The sequence below is a fragment of the Lingula anatina genome, chromosome 6, assembly GCF_051362555.1.
Source record: "Lingula anatina isolate TDL-2025a chromosome 6, LinAna3.0, whole genome shotgun sequence".
Taxonomy (NCBI): Eukaryota; Metazoa; Brachiopoda; class Lingulata; order Lingulida; family Lingulidae; genus Lingula; species Lingula anatina.
Window position 1 is genome coordinate 14,703,015 of NC_141772.1, and position 27,743 is coordinate 14,730,757.

A 27,743-nucleotide genomic window follows, 5' to 3' on the forward strand; every position below is an offset into this window, starting at 1 on the left:
TATTTAAACTTACATGATGTATTTAGCGACTGACGTGCTTATTCGATTCAATTCTCCTAGATTTAATGTGAATGACACTATATTTATATCACTTCAATTTTAGTTATTAGAATAGGCGGAGATTTTTCGCTACTCATTAAGCCTCATCATCATCATCATCATCATCATTTCTCTCTCTCTCTCTCTCTCTCTCTCTCTCTCTCTCTCATGTAGGCCTACTTTGTAGTGGGTAGTTTTGATAACTTGAATAACTTCTGCTCATGATTAAAGTCGCGACGAATCGACTGAAAAATCTGAGACCTTGTTTTGTTGTGTTCGTGTAGATATCATCTAAACATGGTGGTCGTAAGCGACTTCATATTTCAAATCGCTTGAAATCTGTTTAATCAATTTTCCAAGATGCCGAGCCTAGACGAAATTGGAGTGTACATGCATGAATCGACCTCACCTGTTTGAGGCTAACTAAGGTGCATCCACAACCAAAGAGCGCATTCAGAACAGTTCATCCGTGAACTTACTGATCCGCGGACTAAACATGGTCGAGCCACTTAAAAGCGATGCCGCTAATCCCTGCTGGTCTCCCCACTTCAACACGCGTAATTAAATGGATTAAACCTCAACTCCGAGATTTAATAGCTAGGCCCCTGCAGCGACGGCGCGTGTGATGGCGGGGAGACCATTAGGGAATTAGCGGCATCACTTTTAAGTGGGGTCTACCATAGCCTATTTAGTCTGCGGATCAGTTTATTTGCAAATCATCTGTTCTGACTGCGCTCAAAGTTGATTCGCAGACTAACAAATCCGCGTAATCCCCGCTGGGAATCTATTCAGCCATGAGGGGAATATGCGGCAAGCTATTTAGTGGATCCGCCATTTTTCTTATATCTGCATTTATCAGAAAGTTTATTATTTATCTTGGTTTTACGAAGATTGAGTAAAATCAGTTAGCCGGTCTTTTTGGGTTGTTTAGGACTAATTACTTTACTGAGTTACTAAAACTACATCATTAATATGATACTTAAATATTTTTATTTGAGTTTCATGGAAAGTAAATATAATAGAAGGTTCCTTTAATCTCAGTATGTGGTTATATTTATTGTCTATTTCCTGGGAAACGTAGAGCTTAAAATTTCCCAGAATCCCAACAAAGAAATGGCATTGAATTTGCATTCAAAGAATTAGTTACTCATTTAAATACTTGGAAAGTTACTACACGAATACTATATAAGAGAGATGAATTAGCTGGTTTGTCAACAATATCGCTAGACGATAGAGATACCCAGCTGAAGATACCAGTGCCAGGCGCTCCTTGTTGAAGGTGAGATGTTTTCATCGTGCTTACGGTGCTATTTTTTAAATATTACATTGAAGCTGCCTATTTTGGCAAAGTTTTATAATTGCTTACCATCTAATTTGATATAGTAACATGGCGTATTTCAAGCCACTGATTCGACAAAAACATCTTTAATAGAGTGAATGAAAATACTGATTGATTTGCGTGACTTCAAATTTACTTTCAAGGACGTTCTGAGCGATGCACTCATGAAGCGATTAATATTCTGAAGCATGAGTCGTTATTTTTGGGGCAAAGATTTAATTTTGATTGGGTTTTCGAAAGTTTTCCGTTTAACAACCAATATCAACGTAATTGTAGTAATATATTCAACTATTATTATGTTCATGCTGCCATCACACGTACATGTATACTCGTAACTATCTCTCATTACTACATGTACGTGTATAACCTTTCGGGTGTGATCTTGCATTTAGGCGTGGCAGATAAAAACCATCGAAATCTAGCTTATTTAAGTTACTTCCACCTACGCCCAGTATTCTTTTAGACGCGCTATGTTAGACCGTTACTATATAGTTAAAAAAAGATATTGAAATATCAAAAATATATATATATATATATATATCTTAGTCAACAAAATATATTAGATTTTGTAGAAAATGGCCATCAATATAGCAGTTTTGGGCTTTTTCTTTTTAATTTTACCGTAACGAGTAAAATTGACAAGTTTCTATCTCCATTCTAAAAGTTACTCGAAAATTAGCAGCTATCATTCTTAACGGTTTTGGTTAGATGTGCCTTGTTGGTGAACGGATTTGATATTTCTAGGAAATTTTGTTTGTTTATAAAAGGTCAGATAAATATGCACTGAATAGACGTTCAAGATCAATCATTACCTTTCACAAAACGTTGACGTAATTTTTTGAAGATGTCATTTTATGTTTTTTCTCACTCCATTTCTCTCTTCTCCTATCAGTCTACCATGAAGCTGTACCTGCTAATAGGCATTTTAGTGGTCGTCGTGGCTACGATGGTCCAGGACGGAGAGAGTTTTAGAAGAAGGCGGCAAGCAATCTGTTTTGCTTATTTTAAAATCAAAAGCAATTTCTATGGAAAATTTGGTTTAAAAAAGACGAAAGAATAAATAGAAATATTTCAGATAATTTTAGTCTTCTTGGTTTGATAAGCATGGGTGGCGTGTCAATTTTATTATGTTTGCAGTTATAATGAACAATTTCAGTTTGAATCAGGCAAAGGCTAAACAGAATATTGAGTGGAGATAAATTAATTGTAAGCATAACCAGAAATGAGATGATCGAATTAATAATGCACTAGTGACACTGCATACCCTAAAGAATGCTACTCTATCCAAGCTAGTGTGGGAACGAAACATTTATTTTTAAAAAGCCCAATCTGTGTGTTACGTTAGGAAAGGGTGGATAAATTTTCAGGATATTTTGACCTCGAAAAATAGAACAGTAAATGAAAATTAAGCACACTCTATTTCCAGATTCTTCAGAAGGGTGTTCAGACACTATTGCAAGCATAACCCGTGGGCTTGCTTGGGCGACGGAGTTGATGACGTAAGTACACCCCGGAGTGAGAGAGAGAGAGAGAGAACGATCAGAGGAAAAGGGAAGGAGCGTGATTTGGAAAATATGGGTGAAAGAGAGCAAAGAAGATTTCATAGTTTTCAATTAAATGATGAAAATATCAAATGATTTCAGGAGAAAAGACTGAGGGCCATGTTGAGCGATGTTCAAGACGGAAAGATGTCGGAGCTTGATGTAAATGGTATGTTTTTGAGAAAAAAATTCGTTTTTTTCTGCTTATACAAAGAGTATTGTTGTTTTTAGGAGAGAAATCTTGTCACTGACTGTCTTTAAAAGTGGTATGTGACCATCCATTTTCGAATCGCTGAGATGATGACATGAATGAACGTGATGTTTTCATTCTAATTAGAGCTGGATTATCTCCACGGTCACTTGATCTGATCACAGGCCAGCTTCTCTCTCTCTCTCTCTCTCTCTCTCTCTCTCTCTCTCGCACGCACGCACGCACACAAACATACTCAAAGTGGCTACAACAATCACAAGGTATAGACCCTAGCTTATCCTACAAGTACTTTGAAACTGTTGATCTCTCTTTGCAATGATTTTGCCAATAGTTTTCTCAAAATTCTTCCATTTCAGCTCCTGTGAACCAGGACCTCTCATCGGACGCCGAGGATGCGCAGCTGGACAAGGAGCTGGACGATATGACTGAGGAGGACGTAGCTGAGCTTGAGGATCTGCCCAGCAATAAGGCTTAAATGGTAACTTTTTTGTTGGGAAAGTTTTAACAGACCTTTCGCTATTTTTCATCACTAACTAACTAAATGTGTATGTACTGAGTATTGCTTTTATATTTACAAAATTAAGTAATTACTGGCCACTTCATCTACACCTAGTCTTTTTTCTTACATTGGAAAATTCAGAAAAAAACAAAAGGTGTTGAACAAAAACAATGTAATAGGCAACCAGGCAAATTTCCATGCAGGCGGATGGCAGGGAGGGGTCGGGGGTAGGGGGTGTTTCTAAACCCAGCATTTCCCAAATTGTAAAATCTGACCTTACGGTCAATACATCATAATGCTAAAATCGGTTTATATGTAAACTCTCATATTCTTTTTCAGATACAATAACAAGACCCGCGTGTATTAATTATGAAATTTTTTGATTCAAATTGACTGATTGAACACTGAAATTATTGTCAACCAGCAGCATTTCGACATTGGAAATAAAGCAGATGAATTCACTTTTTGTTTTTAAAAGAAAACTGATTGATAATTGAACAAGCAGTACATAGTTATAAAGTAAAATGATATGGACGGAGACAACACGCAGGCATCAGATACGAGACCGAGTACAATTACGACCGTCGCAGTGATACAAAAACTTTTCAGCTGTTGTAACAAAAGAATGGGCAAAATGCGGTGTACGGTTAATTGTTATTTAAAGGTTACTTTAAGCAATATCCTTAATATCTATTTATTCAGTTGATCGATACAACGCAACCCTCAGCTACTTATGTAAGTCTGAACCCCCCCCCCCCCCCCCCCAAAAAAAAAGAAAAAAAAGTATAACGAACCAAACGAGACAATATCATCCTTAAAACCTACCGGTACATAAACATGCATTGTGGAATTGTCCTTGTGTACTATTTTATACTAGCCAGGTAATGGAGTCAAAATCCGTTGTCCTTGTGTACCTCCTCCCCTCCCCCTTCGTAAAATCCTGGTTTCACCAGCGCAGGGTCGTCCAACTCATCAGCTACAGCATCGTATGTTTTCTCCTCGATGTCAAACTGAGAAGATTAAAAAAAGTGCATTAGATCACGCATATTGACTGAAGTAGACAGAAAAATAATTTGATAAAAAACATGAGTTTGTACTGGGGAGTCATGCCTACGTCACCAGGTTTAACTTAACATCTTGGTTCTTGCTGTATTATTATCAGGATCAGCTGCACATTTATTTAGCTGGAATAGGAGAAAAACCAATCAATCAATCAAAAAAAAAAAAAAAAAAAAAAAAAAAAAAAAAAAAAAAAAGATAGTAAATTAAAGAAATAGAAAGATTAATGCAAAAAGACGGTTTAATAAGCATAGTTTGAAACTAGACATTCCATTTTCCTGGGGTTTTTTTACGAAAAAATTAGAACAGGAAATTGACTAAAGCAAAGGATTCAATTCAAATTATTGTTTTTCTTTTTATCAAAAGCTTGTAAAATATGTGGGTATTACCTCCAATATTTCTGTGACTGTCAGTCACCATCATCAGGGGACCTCACGATGCTCCAGAGGGATGCAGAGGAGCCCCGAGGGGAGGATATAACAGTAACAACACAAGGCCAGTGATTAGGGGCAATTGACCTGGATTTTCATTCCAGGTGAAATGACCCTAGTCATTTACTCCCTGATGATGGTGACTGACAGTCACAGAAATATTGGAGGTAATACCCACATATTTTACAAGCTCTTGATAAAAAGAAAAACAACAATTTGAATTGATACATACAGAGCTAATGAAACTTTTCTCTCATTCAAAGGATTTACGTTGGGACAGTGCATACCGTAGCTTGTCGCATCCTGTAATTTGCCAGTATAAGGGGAGTACTTGGATCATTGTCCATGTTCTACAGACATTTTTCCCTTGGAAAAAAGAAATGTTAATTCTATCCCATAATCTCAGATATATTTTTGTTTCAAATGTGTCCATTAGGTTTTTAAAAAGCATGTTTAAAAGCAAGCCAATCTAACTTAGCAAGTTAAAAGTAAAAAAAGCATTTCAAAGATCCCAATATTATGATTATTATCTTTATTAGTTGGGTTTGGTAATTTACCAGAACCCAACTCTCTGCAATTTGCGCAAATAAAACAAAAATCAGTTTGAAAGTTTGAAGAGACTTAATAAAAAGGAAAAGTTATTCTTTATTTGGAACAATGGTCGAATTGAGCCTAATTCCCTCTTTGTGAGGATGGATGTCTCGACAGTGTCTTTGTGTGCGTGCGTGACAGCTTCCATTCACAATATGAACATCAAGTTAATGTAAATGTACGTCGTATGTGCGTTGATGAGGCACGTCGTGGACAAAAAGTCAGGAAAACAAACTCCAAATTTGTATGAAGGGGATCTAGCTCAAATGGTAGAGCGCTCGCTTAGCATGTGAGAGGTACTGGGATCAATGCCCAGGTTCTCCAGATTTTTTTCACTTAGTTGTTTACTTTTCTGCTTTCATATTAAAATTAAAATAGATCAATAATAATAATAATAATAATAAACACGCACACCCACACAATGATATGGTTCTAAAAGTCAGGAATAAACATTTTTTTCTTTTCACTCCTCGGTTTTGATAAGCATAATGGGTCCTCAATATTATATTGATGCTACTGTATGTTATATAATTATTATTATCTTGCTGATCATGATCATAGCCCTGCAGCATTAGTTAAAAAAAAAAAAAAAAAAAAAAAAAAAAAAAAAAAAAAAAAAAAACGAGACAGCAAAGCTGTCAAATGTACAGACAAAAAGCAGAAACAAAATGGTGCACAAAATAACTTACTGTCAATTCTGATGCAAAAATACATTAGGATTAACAGCAAAGTCAACATCAAAATTTGTCTGTTATACATCTGTGTCTGTACATAAAAACATACTGAACAATGTCAGGAACTTCTGCCGCTTTCGTGCCCCTAGATTGCTACTGGATAAATTCACCTAAAATTTCAACGTGGGCCCCACCTAACGCTGATTCACACACGTACGCTTCGTAGTTCAAATAGATAAATAGACAAATAGCGTAGACAGAACAGTTAGAAAAATAAATAATCAATAAAAACAAATAAAAAGAATAATTAATAAAGGCAATTTCCATACTCTAAACCTTTTAACGCAGTCCAGTTTGAGAACATGGGTTTTCAGTTCATACGTGTACGGGATGAGAAACTGGTTAACATTTCGGAGTATCGTACCCCAGAACAATTTTTGTCGGTGTTCTGACTGATACTCCAAAATGCGATCTGACACACACCTTGAAAACGGGTAGTGTGATCCGATAAACCGGTTAATTCAGGATCCTTCTGTGCCGAGTCTAGTAGTTGTTTAGGCCTGGAACTGGGGCGCTGTCAATGCCCAGTTTGCTCTAAGCCGCGTGATTTAAGTCCTGTTGAATGATACTACCGGTACAGCGAGAATTCCTCACCAAAACACCTTGATTTGTCCCTCAAAAAGGAACGTAGAAATACAGAGTATCATTGCAGAATAAACAAACTTTAGATGATTGCTCCAAATTCATACTTGCTATCAAATCCTCTAAAGTATGTACGGACAAATAGAGAAGTAATATAAATGCAGTAAAATAAAAAATAATATAATTGACAAGGTTATTTTGTAGAATTGTCAGTACCTTTCTCAGTGGCGAAGCAGGTGGCGACTCGATGTTCGCTAAAAGTGTTCGCCCAGACCACATAAAGTCATGTGAATCGGGGCGAGATGTGTTCATTTGGGCCGACAGTGACTATAAATACAGCGAACTCTTGCACCACTCTTTATTCTGACTTCTGAGACATCAACATGGGGATCCTTGCTACACGTTACGCTCTTGTCTTGTTGCTTGTATTTCTGGCGCTGGACGCAGGTAACAAATTTTGACACTGTGTTATAGGAATTGATTAATTTCACCAAATACCAGTTTGGAGTTTAGGAGTACATGTAAATCATTTTCTGATATTTGCAGCCACATACCCTTTTAGAAGAAGAATGGGGCGTGGTTTGGAAAAGAATCTTATTCATTTAGGTTTGAACCCTATTGTCAAGCATGTACTGTTTGATTACAATTATAGCAGGACGTAGTCATCTGGACAAGGAAGTGTGCATTCAGACATGCAGGGCCTTCAAGGTCTATCCGAAGTGGTAGAAACGCTCTCCCATCGTAACAATGTAAAATATGGTCCCTTGAGCAAAACCATACTGGTAAAGATACTGGCACTAGAATAGGGGATCTTCCCAAATAAATGAGGACATCGAACCTGTAGCGCGCACGGTGAAATAGGGGATCCCCCCCCCCAAAAAAAAAAAAAAATGAGCACATAGATAGGTATATCACAATCCGCTAGGGGCGCTACAGTAGTAACTATCCAGGGGCAGTGAGGCAGTGAAGTGCGAAACTGATACCGCTATGACACCCCTTTTTTAAATCTCTCTTTTAGCGCCGCGTAAAAAAAACTAATATAAGCCATTAAATAAGCTGTAAATCAAAGAGTAAAATCCGGTCAGTTCAGGGCGTTTGAAGTTTTGCCTCGACAAAAAAATGTTAAAAAAAGTCAGGTAATTACTGGTTGGAATTTTTTGAAATTTATGATGAATAAAGTTCATGAAATTTGCAATATTAAGTAGAAAAATCATGAAAATTAAACCATGCAAAGTATAGTTAATTTGATGCGCAATGTTTATAGTACATGATCTGTTATGTGCTTGTGCAGTCGCCAATTTGGGTTTGTTTCTGGGTCATTAGATTAATATAGAGCAGCTACAGCTGAGTGATCACCGCTGGTCAGTAGTTGCAGGTTTTTAGCTGAAGAGTGTGGACACTTTTGGTGAAATTTTGCAGTTAAAAAACTTCAATATCTTTGTTGCTTGTAGGAATATTTTAAAAATTCCAAAAGAATTCATCTGTTTTTTGCATTACTTTTCAGACGATATAAGTATTATAGTTTTCTGACCAGTTTGAAAATTTTTCTGATGTACCTAACATAGAGATATACTGAAGACGTACTTGTAACCATGTACTTGTAGCACGCGTGGTAAGAACAGTGCCAAGAAAAGGTAAAATGGCTTTAGTTTGGGGAAAAATAAAATAAAAATTACAGAATCTTATGTTTTTCTTTGGTTTGTTCCAGTAAATGGTGCTCATGGCAAACATAACGGTACAAGTCACGGTGGACACGGAGGTCACGGTGGACACGGAGGTCACGGTGGATACGGTCACGGCGGACACGGAGGTCACCACGGACACGAAAGTCACGGCGGTGGAGGTCACGGTGGACACGGGGGTCACGGCGGTACAGGCCACAGTGGACGCAGAGGTCACAGCGGTCCAAGACACGGTGGCCAAAGTGGTCACAGTCATGAACCACAAGGTGAGAAATGCTTGGGTTAAATGAAGTTTTATTTTCTCTCTCTCTCTCTCTCTCTCTCTCTCAAAATGTTTAAAATCATCAGTGAGAAAGGATAGGCCGTAAGCCAAACCATTGTTGCTATATTTAACACGAAGATTGAAATTATACTTACAATTAACATAGTTAATGCTGTAAGCATTGTTCCGTTTGAACCTGAAATAAATGACATTGTTACCGACTTTGATTTACAGGCGGGCATTAGGAAGGACCTGCAGAGAGCCACAGCTATTTGCGCCGCCAAGAATTATGAAGTTGGAAAGCGTGTACAGCTGACTAGAGGAACCGTGCTTGAATGGCATTTGCTCGCTCATGTAATGAAAACCATCAAGGGACGTTTTCGTGTCTCTCCAGACAGAGTCGAGGCCGGCATAACTCGGTATTCAAAAACAAAAATGTTAAAAATTTTATGAAGCAGTCACGAATGGATTGTAACTTTTTTGTCAGTACTGACCATTGAGACGAGAGCGTAACGCACTTGAAATATTTTACATTTCATTTTAAATTTACCTTATCAGAACATAGTAATGAAATGTTAGGGTAGGAGATATTTTATTGTAAGTTGATTTGCTTCCGAATGATGTTGAACATCACTTTTTTTATCAAAAACCTCCGGTGAGGAAAAATCATAATCTACAACCCACATGCATATTGCTGCCAGTAACAGTGTGAGAGGATCCCATTTCTTTTATCAGTTTTTAATCTTTTAAAAAACAACTAACAGTGTATAGAACCATATCACCGATTGATTTGAATATCTTTGTATTTGATATAATGGTATTCAATAAATATCTATATCAGTTTTGTTTGTGTTGAATGGGAAAAACCTGCATTAATTGGAATCTGAATTGTCTGAAAGCGTTCGTTAAACCCCCATATTCGGTTGTCTCAAATGGAGAATATGATAAATATTCGCAAGCGCATTGGAGTTGTTAAAAACAAATTGTTTCTCATGAAAATAACGTGTTTTAACGTTGATTCGGCCCTTGTTCAACAAGATGTCTTGGTCTGGTGACAAAATCGTCGGTGTGAGGTCCGGAAGTTTGGGTTTTAACCATCATGCATAACACAACATACTCACCTGGGTTTGTCTAAAAAGATGCCGGGAAAATCACCTCCTTACACATTCCGTGCTTGCCCAAAAGCCCTGCGGTGGTGTGGGCGAATCTAGGAAAACAAGATTCAGCATGAAAAAACTGGTTAAAAAGAAATGGAAAATTATTGTTACAATGTATTTGAGTATCCTTTTGTAGCTGCATGATTAGCGTTTTACATGTACCTTTTGTGCATCGGGGTACGGCTTAGGGATAAAACCTACGAAAACAATTGTTTACTATCTTTAAAAACTAAAAGGCTAGAGTTGCTTTCCCAAAGAAATTCAAAAGAGTTTGAACTGGATGGAAATTCATCCTCATTATAGACACTAATCATTTTATTTCTATTTTTATTTTCTTCCAAATATTACACTCTAGAAAATAAACATATTCAATAAAAACACATGCAAGATATCTGTCCCAATCACTTCACTCGTCGTCTAAATTAACCTTCCCAATTTTTTCCTCTTCAGTTGCATGCCCATACAGAGCAGTTAACGGATAAGTTAAGTACTTAATCTAACACAACGTTCGTTAAAATGAGCACATTTCTGCAGCTGGTAAAATATTTTGAGACTGGATGTAAGGATCATTACTGTGTGTTCTTACTGCGTGTGTACGTTTTTTTAGAAATGCGTGATATAGTGTAATTACGGAACAAATATAAATGACAATTTTTCTTAGGCCTGTTTTGTCAGACAAGACATACAGTATCATAATTTGTTACAAACATGTAGCTAAGTAAAAGTATATGTCAGAAAAGTAAAAATATATGTCAGAAGGGGATCTAGCTCAAATGGTAGAGCGCTAACTTAGCATGAAAATGTTTCGAGATAACTGAGAGTACTTTTTTTTTGGAAAGAAACAACTGTATTTATAAATACCCTGTTCCAGAAAATCAGCCAAGACTGCACCCCTCAGTCAGGCACCTCTATTCTCGTTATTAATTTATCATTTTCACCAAAATGTAGTTGGTTGTATTGAGTTAGACAATGTTTGACCTATCATGGAAACTAAATCAGAACGTGTCGGTAACTTTTTGAGTTAGGCTATTATCTGACGAACCAACGTAGGCAAAAAGCAGCATCCTTGGTGAATAAGATAAGAGACAACCATTTTAGTATTTTTATGAGTCCCTTCATGTTGAATACATGTACCAACACAGTTACTGGTACATGTACATTTAAAGATAGCGTACATACAAACACACAGAACTTCCGAGCATTGCCTCCTACATTGGAAAAGAGATGAGAATGGATATACATGTATGGTTATTTGTATCAATTATCTTACTTTACCACGTGTGTACGTATTGTTAGAAATGCGTGAGGAAGTGTTATAAAGGACAGAACATTGTTAATATGTGTTTGTCAGGCAAGACGTGTTTTATCGTAATGAACTGCAAACGTGCAGCGATATTCGTAAAGTAGGGAAGGCGTTTGAAAGGTGACAGATGGGGATCTAGCTCAAATGGTAGAGCGCTCGCTTAGCATGTGAGAGGAACTGGGATCAATGCCCAGGTTCTCCAGAGTTCATTTTTTAATTGTGAAACTATGTACAATTCTGCTATTGATGGTGAGGCACAGGAACTCCAAACCATTGTGATCAGATCATATAACTGTTGGAATTTGCAATTTGCCAACGACAAACTATACATATGAAAGGTACTGAGATAAATGCCTAGGTTCTCCAGATTTTCTATTTGCTTAAATTGAAAATCTAATGTACAATTCTAAGGATGAAGCATAGTCACTCCAAAATTCTCCCTGAAAACCCACCCTTGACTTTATGTTATGAACAAGTATGAAAATGTGTATCTCGACGCTGTGCATGTGCGTTACAATTAACAATCACAATATGACTTGAACATCACGTAAATGTAAATTTATGTGCGTTGAGGAACCACTTTAGGGATGAACAAATACAGTTGAGAAAACCTTTTTGGCATGAAGGGGATCTAGCTCAAATGGTAGAGCGCTCGCTTAGCATGTGAGAGGTACTGGGATCAATGCCCAGGTTCTCCAGAAATTCTTTTCCAAACAAATTGTGAAACTATGTCAGAAGTTATTATTGAATGGATGAGGTATAGGCACTCCAAAATTCCCCCATATGATCAACTCTTTCCCTTTTGTAATGGGGAAGAAGATAAGCGCCATTTAAAACCTGAATCATTTGGTGTAAAACTTGAAAGAATCAAAAATTTTGGTTAGAACTTTTATCTGCTGGAATTTCCGAGGGAAACGTTGTATATAGTAAGGTTCTCAATTACATAAAAACAAAACAAAACAAAAAAAAAATTGTACAAAAATGTGTTGAAAAGTGTGAAAATGTGTATATCGACGCTGTGCATGTGCGTTACAATTAACAATCACAATATGACTTGAACATCACGTAAATGTAAATTTATGTGCGTTGAGAAACCACATTAGAGATGAACAAATACAGTTGAGAAGGCGGGTATGAAGGGGATCTAGCTCAAATGGTAGAGCGCTCGCTTAGCATGTGAGAGGTACTGGGATCAATGCCCAGGTTCTCCAGAATTTCTTTTCCAAATAATTGTAAAACTATGTCAAAAGTTATTATTGAATGGATGTAGCAAAGGTAGGCCAAATATCCCCCAAATTACCGATTCTTTCCGTTTTGTAATGAGGAAGAAGATAAGCGCCATTTAAAACTTGAATCATTTGGTGAAAAAACTTGAAAGAATCAAACATTTTGGTTAGAACTTTTATCTGCTGGAATTTCCGAGGGAAACGTTGTATATAGTAAGGTTCTCAATTACATAAAAACAAAATTGAAAAATTGTACAAAAATGTGTTGATAAGTGTGAAAATGTGTATATCGACGCTGTGCATGTGCGTTACAATTAACAATCACAATATGACTTGAACATCACGTAAATGTAAATTTATGTGCGTTGAGGAACCACTTTAAAGATGAACAAATACAGTTGAGAAAACCTTCTTGGTATGAAGGGGATCTAGCTCAAATGGTAGAGCGCTCGCTTAGCATGTGAGAGGTACTGGGATCAATGCCCAGGTTCTCCAGAAATTCTTTTCCAAACAAATTGTGAAACTATGTCAGAAGTTATTATTGAATGGATGAGGTATAGGCACTCCAAGATTCCCCCATATGATCAACTCTTTCCCTTTTGTAATGAGGAAGAAGATAAGCGCCATTTAAAACCTGAATCATTTGGTGAAAAAACTTGAAAGAATCAAAAATTTTGGTTAGAACTTTTATCTGCTGGAATTTCCGAGGGAAACGTTGTATATAGTAAGGTTCTCAATTACATAAAAACAAAACAAAACAAAAAAAAATGTACAAAAATGTGTTGAAAAGTTATTATTGAATGGATGTAGTAAAGGTAGGCCAAAGTTCCCCCATATGTCCGATTCTTTCCGCTTTGTAATGAGGAAGAAGATAAGCTCCATCTAAAACTTGAATCATTTGGTGAAAAAACTTGAAAGAATCAAACATTTTGTTTAGAACTTTTATCTGCTGGAATTTCCGAGGGAAACGTTGTATATAGTAAGGTTCTCAATTACATAAAAACAAAACAAAACAAAAAAAAATTGTACAAAAATGTGTTGAAAAGTGTGAAAATGTGTATATCGACGCTGTGCATGTGCGTTATAATTAACAATCACAATATGACTTGAACATCACGTAAATGTAAATTTATGTGCGTTGAGAAACCACTTTAGAGATGAACAAATACAGTTGAAAAGGCGGGTATGAAGGGGATCTAGCTCAAATGGTAGAGCGCTCGCTTAGCATGTGAGAGGTACTGGGATCAATGCCCAGGTTCTCCAGAAATTCTTTTCCAAATAATTGTAAAACTATGTCAAAAGTAATTATTGAATGGATGTAGCAAAGGTAGGCCAAATATCCCCCAAATTACCGATTCTTTCCGTTTTGTAATGAGGAAGAAGATAAGCTCCATCTAAAACTTGAATCATTTGGTGAAAAAACTTGAAAGAATCAAACATTTTGTTTAGAACTTTTATCTGCTGGAATTTCCGAGGGAAACGTTGTATATAGTAAGGTTCTCAATAACATAAAAAGAAAATTGATGTGAAAATGTGTATATCCGCGCTGTGCATGTGCGTTACAATTAACAATCACAATATGACTTGAACATCACGTAAATGTAAATTTATGTGCGTTGAGGAACCACTTTAAAGATGAACAAATACAGTTGAAAGGAGGGTATGAAGGGGATCTAGCTCAAATGGTAGAGCGCTCGCTTAGCATGTGAGAGGTACTGGGATCAATGCCCAGGTTCTCCAGAATTTTTTTTCCAAATAATTGTAAAACTATGTCAAAAGTTATTATTGAATGGATGTAGTAAAGGTAGGCCAAAGTTCCCCCATATGTCCGAATCTTTCCCTTTTGTAATGAGGAAGAAGATAAGCGCCATTTAAAACTTGAATCATTTGGTGAAAAAACTTGAAAGAATCAAACATTTTGTTTAGAACTTTTATCTGCTGGAATTTCCGAGGGAAACGTTGTATATAGTAAGGTTCTCAATTACATAAAAACAAAACAAAACAAAAAAAAAATTGTACAAAAATGTGTTGAAAAGTGTGAAGATGTGTATATCGACGCTGTGCATGTGCGTTATAATTAACAATCACAATATGACTTGAACATCACGTTAATGTAAATTTATGTGCGTTGAGAAACCACTTTAGAGATGAACAAATACAGTTGAAAAGGCGGGTATGAAGGGGATCTAGCTCAAATGGTAGAGCGCTCGCTTAGCATGTGAGAGGTACTGGGATCAATGCCCAGGTTCTCCAGAAATTCTTTTCCAAATAATTGTAAAACTATGTCAAAAGTAATTATTGAATGGATGTAGCAAAGGTAGGCCAAATATCCCCCAAATTACCGATTCTTTCCGTTTTGTAATGAGGAAGAAGATAAGCTCCATCTAAAACTTGAATCATTTGGTGAAAAAACTTGAAAGAATCAAACATTTTGTTTAGAACTTTTATCTGCTGGAATTTCCGAGGGAAACGTTGTATATAGTAAGGTTCTCAATAACATAAAAACAAAACAAAACAAAAAACAAAATTGTACAAAAATGTGTTGATAAGTGTGAAAATGTGTATATCGACGCTGTGCATGTGCGTTACAATTAACAATCACAATATGACTTGAACATCACGTAAATGTAAATTTATGTGCGTTGAGGAACCACTTTAAAGATGAACAAATACAGTTGAAAAGGAAGGTTTGAAGGGGATCTAGCTCAAATGGTAGAGCGCTCGCTTAGCATGTGAGAGGTACTGGGATCAATGCCCAGGTTCTCCAGAAATTCTTTTCCAAATAATTGTAAAACTATGTCAAAAGTTATTATTGAATGGATGTAGTAAAGATAGGCCAAAGTTCCCCCATATGTCCGATTCTTTCCCTTTTGTAATGAGGAAGAAGATAAGCGCCATTTAAAACTTGAATCATTTGGTGAAAAAACTTGAAAGAATCAAACATTTTGTTTAGAACTTTTATCTGCTGGAATTTCCGAGGGAAACGTTGTATATAGTAAGGTTCTCGATTACATAAAAACAAAACAAAACAAAAAAAAAAAAAAAAAAATGTAGATATTTGATGAATATTGTGAAAATGTGTATCTCTACGCTGTATATGTGTGTGATAATTAACAATCACAATATGACTTGAACACCATGTAAATGTTAATCTATATGCATTGAGGAACCACTTTAGAGATGAACAAATACATTAGAGGAATGTTTGCGGGCAAGAAGGGGATCTAGCTCAAATGGTAGAACGCTTGCTTAGCATGTGAGATGTACTGGGATCAATGCCCAGGTTCTCCAGAACTTCTTTTCCAAAAATTGTGAAACTTTGTCAAAAGTAATTATTGAAAGGATAAGGTATATATACTTCAAAATTCCCCATTCGAAAATGTCGAAATGATCGAAAACTATTTATAGACCTACAAGTAGTTTTACAAGAAGCGGTTTATTTACTGTTAAGCTATAAGAAAGTTGTTTGAGAAAAAAAAACTCCTGTTTAACATACCCAGTTCCCCTTTCTTTTTACAACGATTGTGTTATTAGTGCACATCTATCGCATTCATTGAGCAACCCAACCTGCATATTCTAGACTTTTTTCAACCCCCTCGCTCTACGAATAACTTACACCTATTTTTCATACCCACATTCTCGTTGTTCGACCATTCAGTGCCTTTTTATCGGTTTTGTTATGTTTCTAAGGTTTCTATTACTCTTTGTTTGAGGGTTTGTTTCAAGCATATTATTACAGTTTACGTTTTTTGCTCTTTTTATCCACTGCATTATTAAATCTCCGAATTCATTTTCGCTATTCAAAGACTATATCATTAGGTACAGTTATTAAGATTAATTTTGTTGTCTTCAAATCTGTTACATACTGTATATTTACAAAAGTGACGGATAAAAATGCCGAAAGATGAATTCAAATCCATTGCCGACATGAACAAATCAATCAGGAAGGTCAAATTGCGGAGGAGTGGAGAAAAACGCGCTTGAAAAAACCTGTCTCCAACTTGGGCCTCCCATTTACAAATTTGAACATAATGTTGGCTTAGTTCGATAACTGGAGGCCTAAACAGCAAAGCTTACATAATCTGTTGCTGAGTCACTCTTTCATTTAAGCCAATTCGTCAATATCGGGTTCATGCTTAAATTATAACTAGTTTCATAGACATCGCGTTAATTTAAAGCTGCGTGGGTTTATGATAGTCGCTGAAGGTTTTCGGCATGTTTCTCTTTAGAAAAATGAAATCTTTTAAGATAAGGGTAGATTGATGAGGTTATAATCGACGCCCAATACAAGAGTTCATTCCGGACGTTTCTCTTCTATGGGCTGTAACGGCTTTAAATAACGAGGAAAAATAAAATATAAATAGATTAAAAGGAAACATATACTCGAACCGCATAGAAATGGATGTGTTGTACCGGTGCTCTATCTTTTTTAAAGTGATCATATAATTTATGGATTTTAGGGAAGAAAACCAACAATGAACCGTTGAGTGTACCGTTGTGTTTCACCGTCATTGAACACGAGATTTCACAGACCACGAATTGTACAGGGTGAATGAAAAATTAGAATACCATTAGCTGTTCTTTAACGCATCCGCAAGTGAAAGTTTCCACTGTAATTTGAATGTTCTTTTTCTGAACTTTGTTTTTTTTTTGCATACGTCTGCAACTTCGCATTATTTATTTTTGGAAAAATAGTTCTCATGTTTTAAAATATGTACTTGTAGCAACGTGGCCTGATTATTGGCTAGGCGGATTCAGTGGCCACGGAGGGTAGGGTGAAGGTGGGATGAGGCTCTCATCCACTTCCGGGTATCCTCGATCTTTTACAAAACATACCGTACCTATTGCTCATTAGGTAAACATCTTTCTTTCTTCTTGCGTACATATTACACATTGCGTAAACACGTTTCTTTCTTCTCCTTGTGAATAAATATTATTGCACTAAAGCCATGATAACATCGCACCCGTTGTTGATCGACTCTACAATACGGAATTAAATTTTCAATTATATTTTAGCTAATGTCTGTCACTAGACATCATCCAAACCTATTATTAACATCACAGTGAATTTTAATACTCTCCATTAGTCAAGAGAAAAAACATTACATGTACGTAATAGAAAAATCGAGATAGTGCATACACTCGTTCACTCTCGGCATCTGAGTAACTTGACCTTTTTTATTGTTGGAAAGACAAGCATTGTCTGGCAAAATGGTTTATATTACTGATGAGTCTGCGATTAGAGCATGCTATTGGTCGCTGAGATGAACGTGCGTGCGATGCTACCAGTAGATGTTTATTGTTTAAAAGAATTTAAGAGACAGCAGAATATTGCTTAATGTAGTATCCACTTTCATGTAAGTCTCTCTCTCTCTCTCTCTCTCTCTCTGGTTTTTATTTCTTCGGCAAACTATTAATGTCACCCCTTCTCTTTGCCTGCAAAGAATTATTATACTCATACCCCCACGCCGCTCCGGATCCAGGTCACAAATTATTTCAATTTTTTTCTTTATTTCATTTCCACTATCATTTTAGTCCATGGCATATATGCACATCTATTGACTACATTTGTACACCATCATATGAAGTCGTAAAGAGACCGCGTCACGCGCTACACTGTCATCTAATGTGCGGGTATAGCGCCCTGACCCCCGGTTGAGAGGTCAGATGTGCCGGATTAGAACAGGTAGTATGATTAAGCGGGCTAGGTTGCCACTGTATACAAGTAAATAGGTAGTTCTCTGATAAAAAGGGGAGCGAGGGAAACTCTCGCGGTGCGTTTGAGCGTTAGAGAAAACAGTTCCAAGTTTCAAATTTGATTAATAGTAATCCCGTGCGTTTATTAAACCAAAAGGATTAAGAATTAAGCCTGACAGAGCGTGGGGGTACCTGAAACGCTACGACGACACTCACGTGTCACCTGTCACCGCAGACCCATTAATGGAGTTTACCCACGGAGGCGATAAGACCCAATTTTGGTGACTCTGCTATTGTAATTCCTCACTTCAAAATTGACGTCACTTCCATTTGGTGCGGAGATACCGTTCGACTTGGTGTAACTCAGTTTGAGAGTACAGAGTCTAAAACAAGGTGGATTGTTTTGTCCTGGAGGGATAAACTCATGGATTCGGACCAATTAGTACCTCAACAGTTTATCCAAGGTGTGATTTTGTAATCCAGGAGTACCGAAGGGCTCTTAATCCATTATTAAGTTTAATAGAAAGTTGAATTATTTCAAAGGGGAGAAGTTAAATTCAAACACACACTGAGACTAGGACGATAGGAGAGAGGAAGAAAGATCGTCTGCTACCGAGTACGTTACCGAGGATTATCGCACGTCGTTCTTTGATTCAACTTCTAGACAAACGACGGTTGTAAAAGACACTTTCAGGGTCAAGTCACAGCGGAAAATTATTGAATTAAATAGGCAAGAGGAATTATCTACACTAAAGAGGAATATCAACATGCTGAACTGAGAGGTAAGTGACAACAGACACCAACAAAGTAGCCCGATTCCCCGCATATAACTAATATGATCAGGGTACAATGTACATGTCATTCATTGTATATAAATCATAAGACAGTATAAAATATATTCCTACTTTGTAAATGAGATTTTTTAGATATAGAAAGACCTACAGAGTCACATTGTTAGAATTTCTTAATGGACTTCGGACAGCATTTTTACATGTTGCTGTTTTACTTATTAATTAGTATGGTACATTGTAGATTATCACATCTTTAGAACATTGTGCGTTTGAGTATGGCGAAAAGTGTATCAGGACCCACCAATGTTTACCCATCTTTTATCATAGTCTATGATGAATATGTTCCCATGATATGCTAAATGCCGCTTGCCAAAGGTAGGCGTTATGTTAAGGTGCGATATTTAAGTGACATTAATTGAAATGGCGGGGGTCAGTTAATGTGATGCTTTCGGCAATGTGGCGTTTTGGTCGCATTTTGTCACTTGCTTAACATCTGTATCAGGTGTGTGGATTCCTGTGGCACAAGCCAATAGGGAAGTCTTGGGCTGTGCCCGTTAATAATTTATCAACCTACATGTAAGCCGGTAATTTCAAAGTCTCTTTTTTGTGTGTATGTGTGTGTGTGGGGGGGGGGCTATTTCTGAAAAAGGGGTTCTTTTTGTCTCCTTGGTTGACCAAACTTGAAAATGGCATAGCACCGATATATTAAATGTTGATTCCGACTGACCTGAAGTTAGTACCACAGCATTCAGTGGGTGTAGTTGGTACCACTACAACGTGTATTCGGAGACGAAACGGAATGCACATGTTATTTGCAGTGGCCTTTTATAAAGAAAGAAATATTGCCACAGCTCGTTAAAAATGAAGACAAAGTGTGTGTGTGTGTGTGTGTGTGTGTGTGTGTGTGAGAGAGAGAGAGAGAGAGAGAGAGAGAGAGAGAGAGAGAGAATTTAAATATGAATAAAACATCCAAAACTGATGAAACTGAAGAAAAATCAAAGAGATTTAATAAACGTCATATTATTTCCAAAATCTAAATACATAAAAAATTAAAAGCCTGTCTCTAAAAAAGTTGGATGTTGGCCATTAGATGTGTGGTGAGATTCACCCCGGTAGCTAAAACACGGACATTCACAGCTTACAACAACCTGGTGCTTCAATGAGTAGCGCTTCAGGTATGTTTTTTAACAGCTGATACCCTTTGCCCTTAAGGCGTGACGCCCTGCCAGCTGAAAAACAGGCCCACAACCATCAGACTATATCTATAGAGAGTCGTGCGTTATAATCAGGTAAATATCCGTATACGGAAGTCGCATATAAATCACAATCAGATAATATACTGAATAATTTTGTTCGCATATCATTTTTTGTATCATTTTGGCAATTTTTCAAAACCTGTGTCGTGCTCTATGTGTTTGTTCACCTCGCGGGTATCATTTTCTCGATTGCAATTGTTACGGATAATTCCCCTGACATGGAGACAAAAAATGAAAATTAGTACCACGAGTTCGTTGATTCAGCAGTAATCAAGTTGCACTTTGTTTGCATGATTAATAACCTTACGCTTTTAATTTCGACGTTCCTGTGGATTAGAAAAAAAAATGTCTTTAAATCCTAGCTTAACTAAAGTAATAACGTAGTGACATTTTTCTTCAAATAAATGTTCGAACCAGGTAGAAAAAAGACAGAAAATTTCTGTCTTAGTGGGCCTAGCCCGATTTCTAATGCTCAATAGGTTGACATAAACAACCTACATGGATTCCAATAATGTATAGAGATATGTTCATGTAAAGAGCTCCACCCTGTTATGAGATAAAAGTACTTCATGCAACTTAACAGTGGCCCTGTGATAAAAGAATATGCCCACATATATGAGCATGATAAAGCTACACTGCATAAAACACTGGTTAATATATACGGCGTTTTTCCACAATAGGACAGTTAGAGTAAATTGCATGTTCATATCGAGGAACTCTTTCTCTCTCCCCCCCTCTCTCTCTCTCTCTTGCAGAAGCAAGAGTGAGCCGATTAGATTTAACATATTTTTTACAAAACTGGCAAACATAATACAACAATCAATTTCATAAATCGAGATTAATTGACTGTGCTTATCAGAGAATCGCCAATCCACCACGAGGCCACATGGGAGTATTAAACAGATGGAGAATATGAGATGCATACTGAATGTTTATACCCCTAGAATTGCTACTGCCTCTGTGAAACGACAAACAGATGACGTAAAACAAATAGCCCCCTTCTAAACTCGTCCCGATTTCGCCAAAGCAGCGTCTCTGCCATAATATCGGTCACATCCATCAAAGACATTAAACAGACTGACAGAGAGGTGTTTACTATTCCCGAACGTAAATTTGTTTTTGTATTGTTATTTCAGCTCGAATGCGATCCCCGTTGTTCCTGTTCAGCTCTCTAACCTGACCACAATGACATAAGCCTATTTTTCTTTTTTCTCTACCTGTAATGCGTTACAGACATAGGGGTATGTGTTAGTCACCCGATTTTCTCCACAGAACGACTAGCTCTACTTACTGATTTTTTTTTTCATTTTTCCTCTTAATGTCCAAAACCAGCCCCGTTTCATTCATTCATTCATTCAAAGCACCGTGTCCAAGCACGTTTTCCGAATAATTTTTCTGGCATCTATCTGTAGCCATTATGAGCGTCTGTTACAGTTCACACTGCATATTTAACATGATGTATAATATCCATATCTGGCCATGATTATCTGAAATAAAATCTCTTGTCACAAAGTACGCGCCCCTATTCCCTGAAGCACGGTCGTTCATTTTTACCATTTAAATCATCGTTCATTAAAATCAAAGAGCCAAAATTATTTCGATATAATTTCCTTTTTATTAATTCTGACAAAGCATAATTTCATTGTTTGGTTTCAGTGGATTTTTAAACGTAAAATTGGTTTAAGAGTACTAAGAATGTCGAAATGGTATAGCTAATTTAGGAAAAAATCATGTAACAAGTTGGTCTCAAGCACCCTATCACCACGTTAAATGTCGTGACATCGGTCAGCGCAGGTGAAACTTTGGAAACTTTAATTATTTCTTTTCTATTTCGAAAAAAATCATTTTCGTGATCACGAACTCTATTAGCCCTGTATATTCTGCTAAATTGCGCCGCTTTATTAAGTCTAGTACAAAGCCTTTAACTTTTAGAACATTGACCGGGGCGACCAAGTACAGTCACAACAAAAGTTTTAAGTCTCATGTCCGAAAGTCATAGTTAATGTTGATGATAATTACAGCCAAACTGGTGGATTCCGGATTTAACTGGTGGCGGTGGTGGTGGGGTGGGGTGGTGGTGGTGGTGGTGCGGTGGTGGTGGTGGTGGGGTGGGGGTGGGGTGGGGGGTGGTGGGGGGGTGGGGACAAGAAATAATATTTGTAAAGCGGTACAATGAATGTAATCCCCTTACACTTGTGGGGGGGGGGGGGGGTGTCGGGAGAAGGATAACTCCGAAGGAGCAGGGGGCGCACGTGCTTACTGTGCCAACCCCCCCCCCCCCCCCCCCTCCGGCAGGCGTCAATGTGCCAGTAATCAAAGTTCTAAATTTGCAAAATTAGAGCAGGGATTTGGGGTAGAGAAATTAGAAGACCAGTTATATGTCAAAGAGAAGTCAGGAAATTGAAAATATAAACATCTCTCTCTCTCTCTCTCTTTCTCTCCACACACATTTTAAAGGTTGTGGCTTAGACTGATGTCATTCAATTTCCCTCCCTCTGCCTCTCTCTCTCTCTCTCTCTCTCACACACACACACGCACTTACACACACACACGCGCGCGATATTTCATTCAATCGCTCTCTCTCTCTCTCTCTCTACAATGTTTTTATTAACCACCAAGTGTCCTCCACCTTCCCAAAGTACCAAGATAAACCAATTTTATCAGGAGTTGTCGCACTCACAAGCGGCTGTGATTTATTGCCCTCTAGATGTGGACCCGGTTTAATTAAATTTTAACTTAGGCGTCCACTACAGTATCTAGTATGCGGTGTTATGTAGGAATGTGACTGCTGGAGTCACTGAAGTCAATAATAAGAGTAATACAGACATCATTTAGGTGAAGATGAAGAAATAATGGCGACATTTAGGCAAATAATAGACACTAGAACACGCGTTATCAAGATATGAAGATACAAGCAGAAGGTACTCATTTTGATTTTATAGCATTTCATTAGCTTTTATTCATAGGAAATTCAGATTTGAAGTCAACGCGTAGCATTTTAAAAAACAAGATGAAGGTTCTCGAATAATTTCTTTGCAATTCTTCGCTTTAATTTGCGTTGAAATAAGATAATAAGTCAGTTTTTCAGAAATGTTTTATACAAGGGAACATAGGTAATTATTTAGGTGTACAAGCCGTGAAACGAGCCAATTAACAAATACAGTAAAATTTAACAAATGCCAGTCCATGTAAAATATTTACCATCAATTTTAGATTATATCCTGCGCTTGATGAATAAATTCCTTTAACAACCAGGGCATTATACATGTAGGAAGCCTGGATTGCATTTAACCACATCACAAGAACCATGATTTGATTCAATTTGTTTGCACTCACTCTTTTCAGCAGGGAATTTTTCCCCACCTCTTCGGGTTTTTGTTATCATTATTGTCAACGCAGGCGGTAAACTCGTTTCATTGTTAACAAAATCATGGCACACTTAATCGTGTCTGTTGAAAAACCGAGCTGCTAAATTTGCCCGTGAAAAAAGTTCCAACAATTTCTTTTCAAGAGTAACTCTGCATTCATTGAATTGTTTTCTTATCGAAACTTTGTTTGATAATAGGTCGCAATTACATCAATATTTTTTTGATTTATGCCCGTAGATGCCTCTGTGACAAATTGTCGTAACAAATATTCCATGAGCAGCGTTCCACATTTTAACAAGTGCGTTTAACTTAACGTCATTACATATGTAGGCTAACTGTGTTTATTTCATACATGACTATATTCATTATTTCTACTGCGAAATTTACGTACTGTCGTCTTCTATCTTAAATTTTATCAAAAATTCGTGATGCACCCGTCACGGTAGACTGTCAACCAGCATGATAGCCCGTATACCGTATCGGCGTGGAGAGTGACCCTTCTATTCCAGCACACTGAATGTGCAGTTTAGTTCGCTTAGCAGTCGCGAACTGAAAAAGCACTCATAAAGGGCAGAGCTCCTCCAAAAAAAATTATTAATTAACTATTTGCCATTGATTAATTAATGGAGTATTACCAAAGCCCGTTTCTGACCTATCCAGAAATGTTGCTAAGAGACAAACAGACTAACGGACGCAAAATGTATTAATTAATAAATTTGCCTGTGCAAAAATTATCATATACATGTAGTCGGCAAGCCCAGCTTATCATGTATACCGATCATCCCTCTGACAACATATATTGGCGACAAAGACCTCCAATCCTGTAGCAAGTACATGTACAACAGAAGTTCTAACGGCGACATATCATTTAGACATTAACGGCCGTTGTGCATTTTTTCTAACGACAGTACACAACAGAAATCTCAATGTCGGAAACCGCAAAGTAACTCTTTCTTTCTCGGGGGCAACGTACTCATTGCTTGCAATACGCACTCGAAATCGCATATATAAAAGAATAGATAAAAAAGGCAGCATTTTCTACAGCTGAATTCCACTGCATTAAATAGAACATGATATGTCGTAGAGCATCCGGCCTTTGAATGGCATTTTCTTTTATAAGTTATTTATTTGATAGTTATCTAATATCTAGATTAAAAAGGTCATTTTGTCTGTGATGCGGATGCGACCTATGCACTAAGAGGGTCATTGGTGGAGCTGTTACGGTCTACTATAGTTTGTGGTACTTGAAAGGTTGGTCTCAGACGTAAGAGAGAGAGAGAGAGAGAGAGAGAGAGACATGACACTATTCCAGTGTGGACCATCCTTTGTGATTGGTTGTTGGATAACAAGTGCAAGGTAAGGCCGTTTGGTTTAGGTTTTAGTTTATGAAAGAGGCAAAACGTTACTCTCGAAAACGATATAAATATTTAAACTCTTACAAAATGAAAAAGCCCCCAAAACATGAGAAGAATGAGAATAAAGCAAGGAAGAAAATTGCATAAAAGTACTTAGCTTCCCATAGAAAAAATGAACAAACATTAACTAAAAAAAGGAGAGAGAGAGAGAGAGAGAGAGACCGTCCTCTTCCGTGTAATCTAGACCAAAATGAGTGCTGCAGCACTAAGCGACTCCTCGCCTCAGCGGGGGAAGACTAGATTGTTTATTGGTATACGAGGAGGTCTTGTCTTGTTTTAACAACGATCGCTCTGTTTTGATAATATTTTTCTGCCATTTGTGCACAAAAAAACATTATTATAATCCAGGCTGTTGCTCTTGAAGTTGTGATGAATTTAACCGCTTTATTGGCTTTTGATAAAAAAGAATCATTTTTTGGTTATCATTTTATGGTACATCTTTTTTTTTTATTTCATATCGTCAACAAGGTCATCTCCTCTGTCTTTCTTGTCGTCTTATTATTGTTTCTTCTGTCGATATACATCTGAACAAATGATGTTTGGCTGAATTCCATATCATAAGTATCAAGTCTGCTGTCAACAGACAATGAGGTGGAAAGATTTAAATCGTGGTTGAGGTCAATTTTAGGGAAAAGAAAAAAAATTAAGCAACTGGAATTTATAAGGTAATGCCAGAACAGGTGTTAGGAACTGCAATGCCTTGAATACTGCCATTATAAGTGTTTTGAATCATATCTTCTTTCGGTGCATTTCTAAAACAAAAATCAATATAATTAAAAATTAATTGCAGAAAGAAAGAAGCCGTTTGAATCATTAAGGTTTAATTTACCTCCCTTTCTTTCTCTTTTTCTATAAATATTTTAAAATAATTAAAATAGATGAATGGGCACCAGAGAGAGAGAGAGAAAGAGAGACGACGACGGGCGTTCCAATCTCCTTATCAAATGAAACAGAAATTATTTGATAAATGGATTTCATGTGGATTTAAGGCTGGATCACTTGATATCAGTTATCAAACAATCGATTTACATTGCTGCGGTATTCCTTTCTCACCACGGTGATAATAACACGTGAAAACCACGCTGCTCGGCAATGTTGACCTAGGACATTCTTGGGAGTGTATATCCACACCCTGTTTGTCTATTATTGTATTTTCTATGTGTATTTTCTATTATTTTCCAAACCCTTTTTTGTATTACTTCTCCCAAAAATCTTTTATTACTACGTACTTTTCAGTTTATACTTTATTTGTTATTGTTATTTCTAGACATCTAACGGCTAACATTATTTTATGCATTTCCTTAACGTCTCCTAGTTAATATTGTAAACCGTCGACCTGCACATTCTTCTTTATAATTTCTCGTTTTCCATCATAAGTAAGCTAACACTGTCAAAGAGAAGAAAAACAAGGCCTGCCGGATATAGTTGGATGGGAAAGGAAAAATAAAGAACTTATTCGTTGTTGTATGAGAAACAGTCAAGAAACGCGGATGATTTGAGTGTTTGTTTTTTTTTTTTTTTTTGGGGGGGGGGGGTGGTTAGTGTCAAGAGGCGCCTGGAACAGACGTTTTGAGACATATTTTGAATCTCATCTGTCTTCAGTTTACACGTGACCTACAGATTTGTCTTTAGAGAGTGTTTTCAGAATTTTGAGGTTTGATTTCTTGGTTTGATAAAAGCTGTTGTTTTTATCTTGAATAAACGCATTGTGTCTCTTAGACAGACGCCTTTAATGTTTGTTTTAACCATGGCGGTTTATTTATTTATTTTTTGAAGATCTTGGTAAATGTACAATGGAAACATTTCTGAGACAGTACCAGAGTTCCACCTTGTAGGATTCACAAATTCCAGGCTGCATGCCCTCATTTATAACTTCACTGGCCAATTTTTTTGTGAATTTGTGATAAAAAGAGTGAAAAAGTATAGATAGCTGGACGATTTACGTTCTTGTTATGAAAAAAAATGACAAAATAAGATTTTATGTATACTTGAGTTCAGTGCAACAGGAGGTCCACCAAGACGTAAACAGAAAGAGTGAAATTGAAAAAAAAAAAACATAAAAGAACACATTTTAACCGCAAACGGGTTAAAAGAACAGAAAGAAAGGCATGATTAAGACACACATATCAAGCTTGAATATATACATTTTCATTTTGAATATCAGACTACGGTCAACCTTTGACCTACCCATATGTACTCAACGATTTCAACGTGTATCATATCATGTCAACAGACAAAGAATGACACACACACAAACACGGACACGCCCAACGTTCCATTAAAGAGAAATACGAACCGGTGTGCTATGCTGGGAATTGTAGTCAAATAGAAACCGTAGTCCGTATCCCATTACTTTGTACATATTCTGACATGTATTGCACATAAACTGACACCCTGCCCCCCCCCTCCCCACCTTCCAGGATACTTCCAGTTTACTCTTACCTACTGAGTAGAGGTTGTAGAGACTCTACAACTTCTTGCCCTAACCTGTACATGTACATATCCCTCACCCCCCCCTCCGACGTCCATGCTTTGAACTATCATTCCACTCACACCTGGA

The 27,743-nt window shown here is 37.0% G+C and overlaps 3 protein-coding genes across 8 annotated transcripts in view; all 3 read left to right on the top strand.

Annotated features, from left to right (window-relative positions):
- Positions 1-1,183: 1,183 nt before the first annotated feature.
- Positions 1,184-4,090, top strand: LOC147761221 (uncharacterized). The gene is made up of 6 exons (XM_087016176.1): positions 1,184-1,318; positions 2,271-2,359; positions 2,805-2,877; positions 3,022-3,088; positions 3,487-3,608; positions 3,969-4,090. Exons 2-5 carry the CDS (start codon positions 2,277-2,279, stop codon positions 3,603-3,605), a joined length of 342 nt encoding a protein of 113 aa, XP_086872302.1. The 5' UTR covers positions 1,184-1,318; positions 2,271-2,276; the 3' UTR covers positions 3,606-3,608; positions 3,969-4,090.
- Positions 4,091-7,281: 3,191 nt separating this feature from the next.
- LOC106159908 (uncharacterized) lies at positions 7,282-9,814 on the top strand. Its single transcript, XM_013536355.2, has 3 exons — positions 7,282-7,473; positions 8,735-8,974; positions 9,205-9,814. The coding sequence occupies exons 1-3, from the start codon at positions 7,410-7,412 to the stop codon at positions 9,213-9,215; spliced, it is 315 nt and encodes a 104-aa protein (XP_013391809.2). The 5' UTR covers positions 7,282-7,409; the 3' UTR covers positions 9,216-9,814.
- An 8,533-nt stretch (positions 9,815-18,347) lies between these two features.
- LOC106154118 (uncharacterized) overlaps positions 18,348-27,743 on the top strand; it is a 52,755-nt gene continuing 43,359 nt past the window's right edge. For 2 of the 6 annotated variants that reach the window (XM_087014873.1, XM_087014876.1), the window contains exon 1: positions 18,348-19,135. The gene's annotated coding sequence lies outside the window, so the exon portion shown is untranslated. Of the gene's footprint in view, positions 19,136-25,007; positions 25,125-27,743 lie in introns of those variants that run through there. The other 4 variants (XM_087014878.1, XM_087014877.1, XM_087014879.1 and 1 more) reach the window with 3 other exon arrangements.

Bases quoted from the DNA above. Each gene is read 5' to 3' on its own strand.
- LOC147761221 (XM_087016176.1), top strand. From the start codon at position 2,277: ATGAAGCTGTACCTGCTAATAGGCATTTTAGTGGTCGTCGTGGCTACG. The intron at 2,360-2,804 runs GCAAGCAATCTG...CTCTATTTCCAG, and splicing joins GAGAGTTTTAGAAGAAGGCG to ATTCTTCAGAAGGGTGTTCA. The intron at 3,089-3,486 runs GTATGTTTTTGA...CTTCCATTTCAG, and splicing joins GTCGGAGCTTGATGTAAATG to CTCCTGTGAACCAGGACCTC.
- LOC106159908 (XM_013536355.2), top strand. From the start codon at position 7,410: ATGGGGATCCTTGCTACACGTTACGCTCTTGTCTTGTTGCTTGTATTT. The intron at 7,474-8,734 runs GTAACAAATTTT...GGTTTGTTCCAG, and splicing joins ATTTCTGGCGCTGGACGCAG to TAAATGGTGCTCATGGCAAA.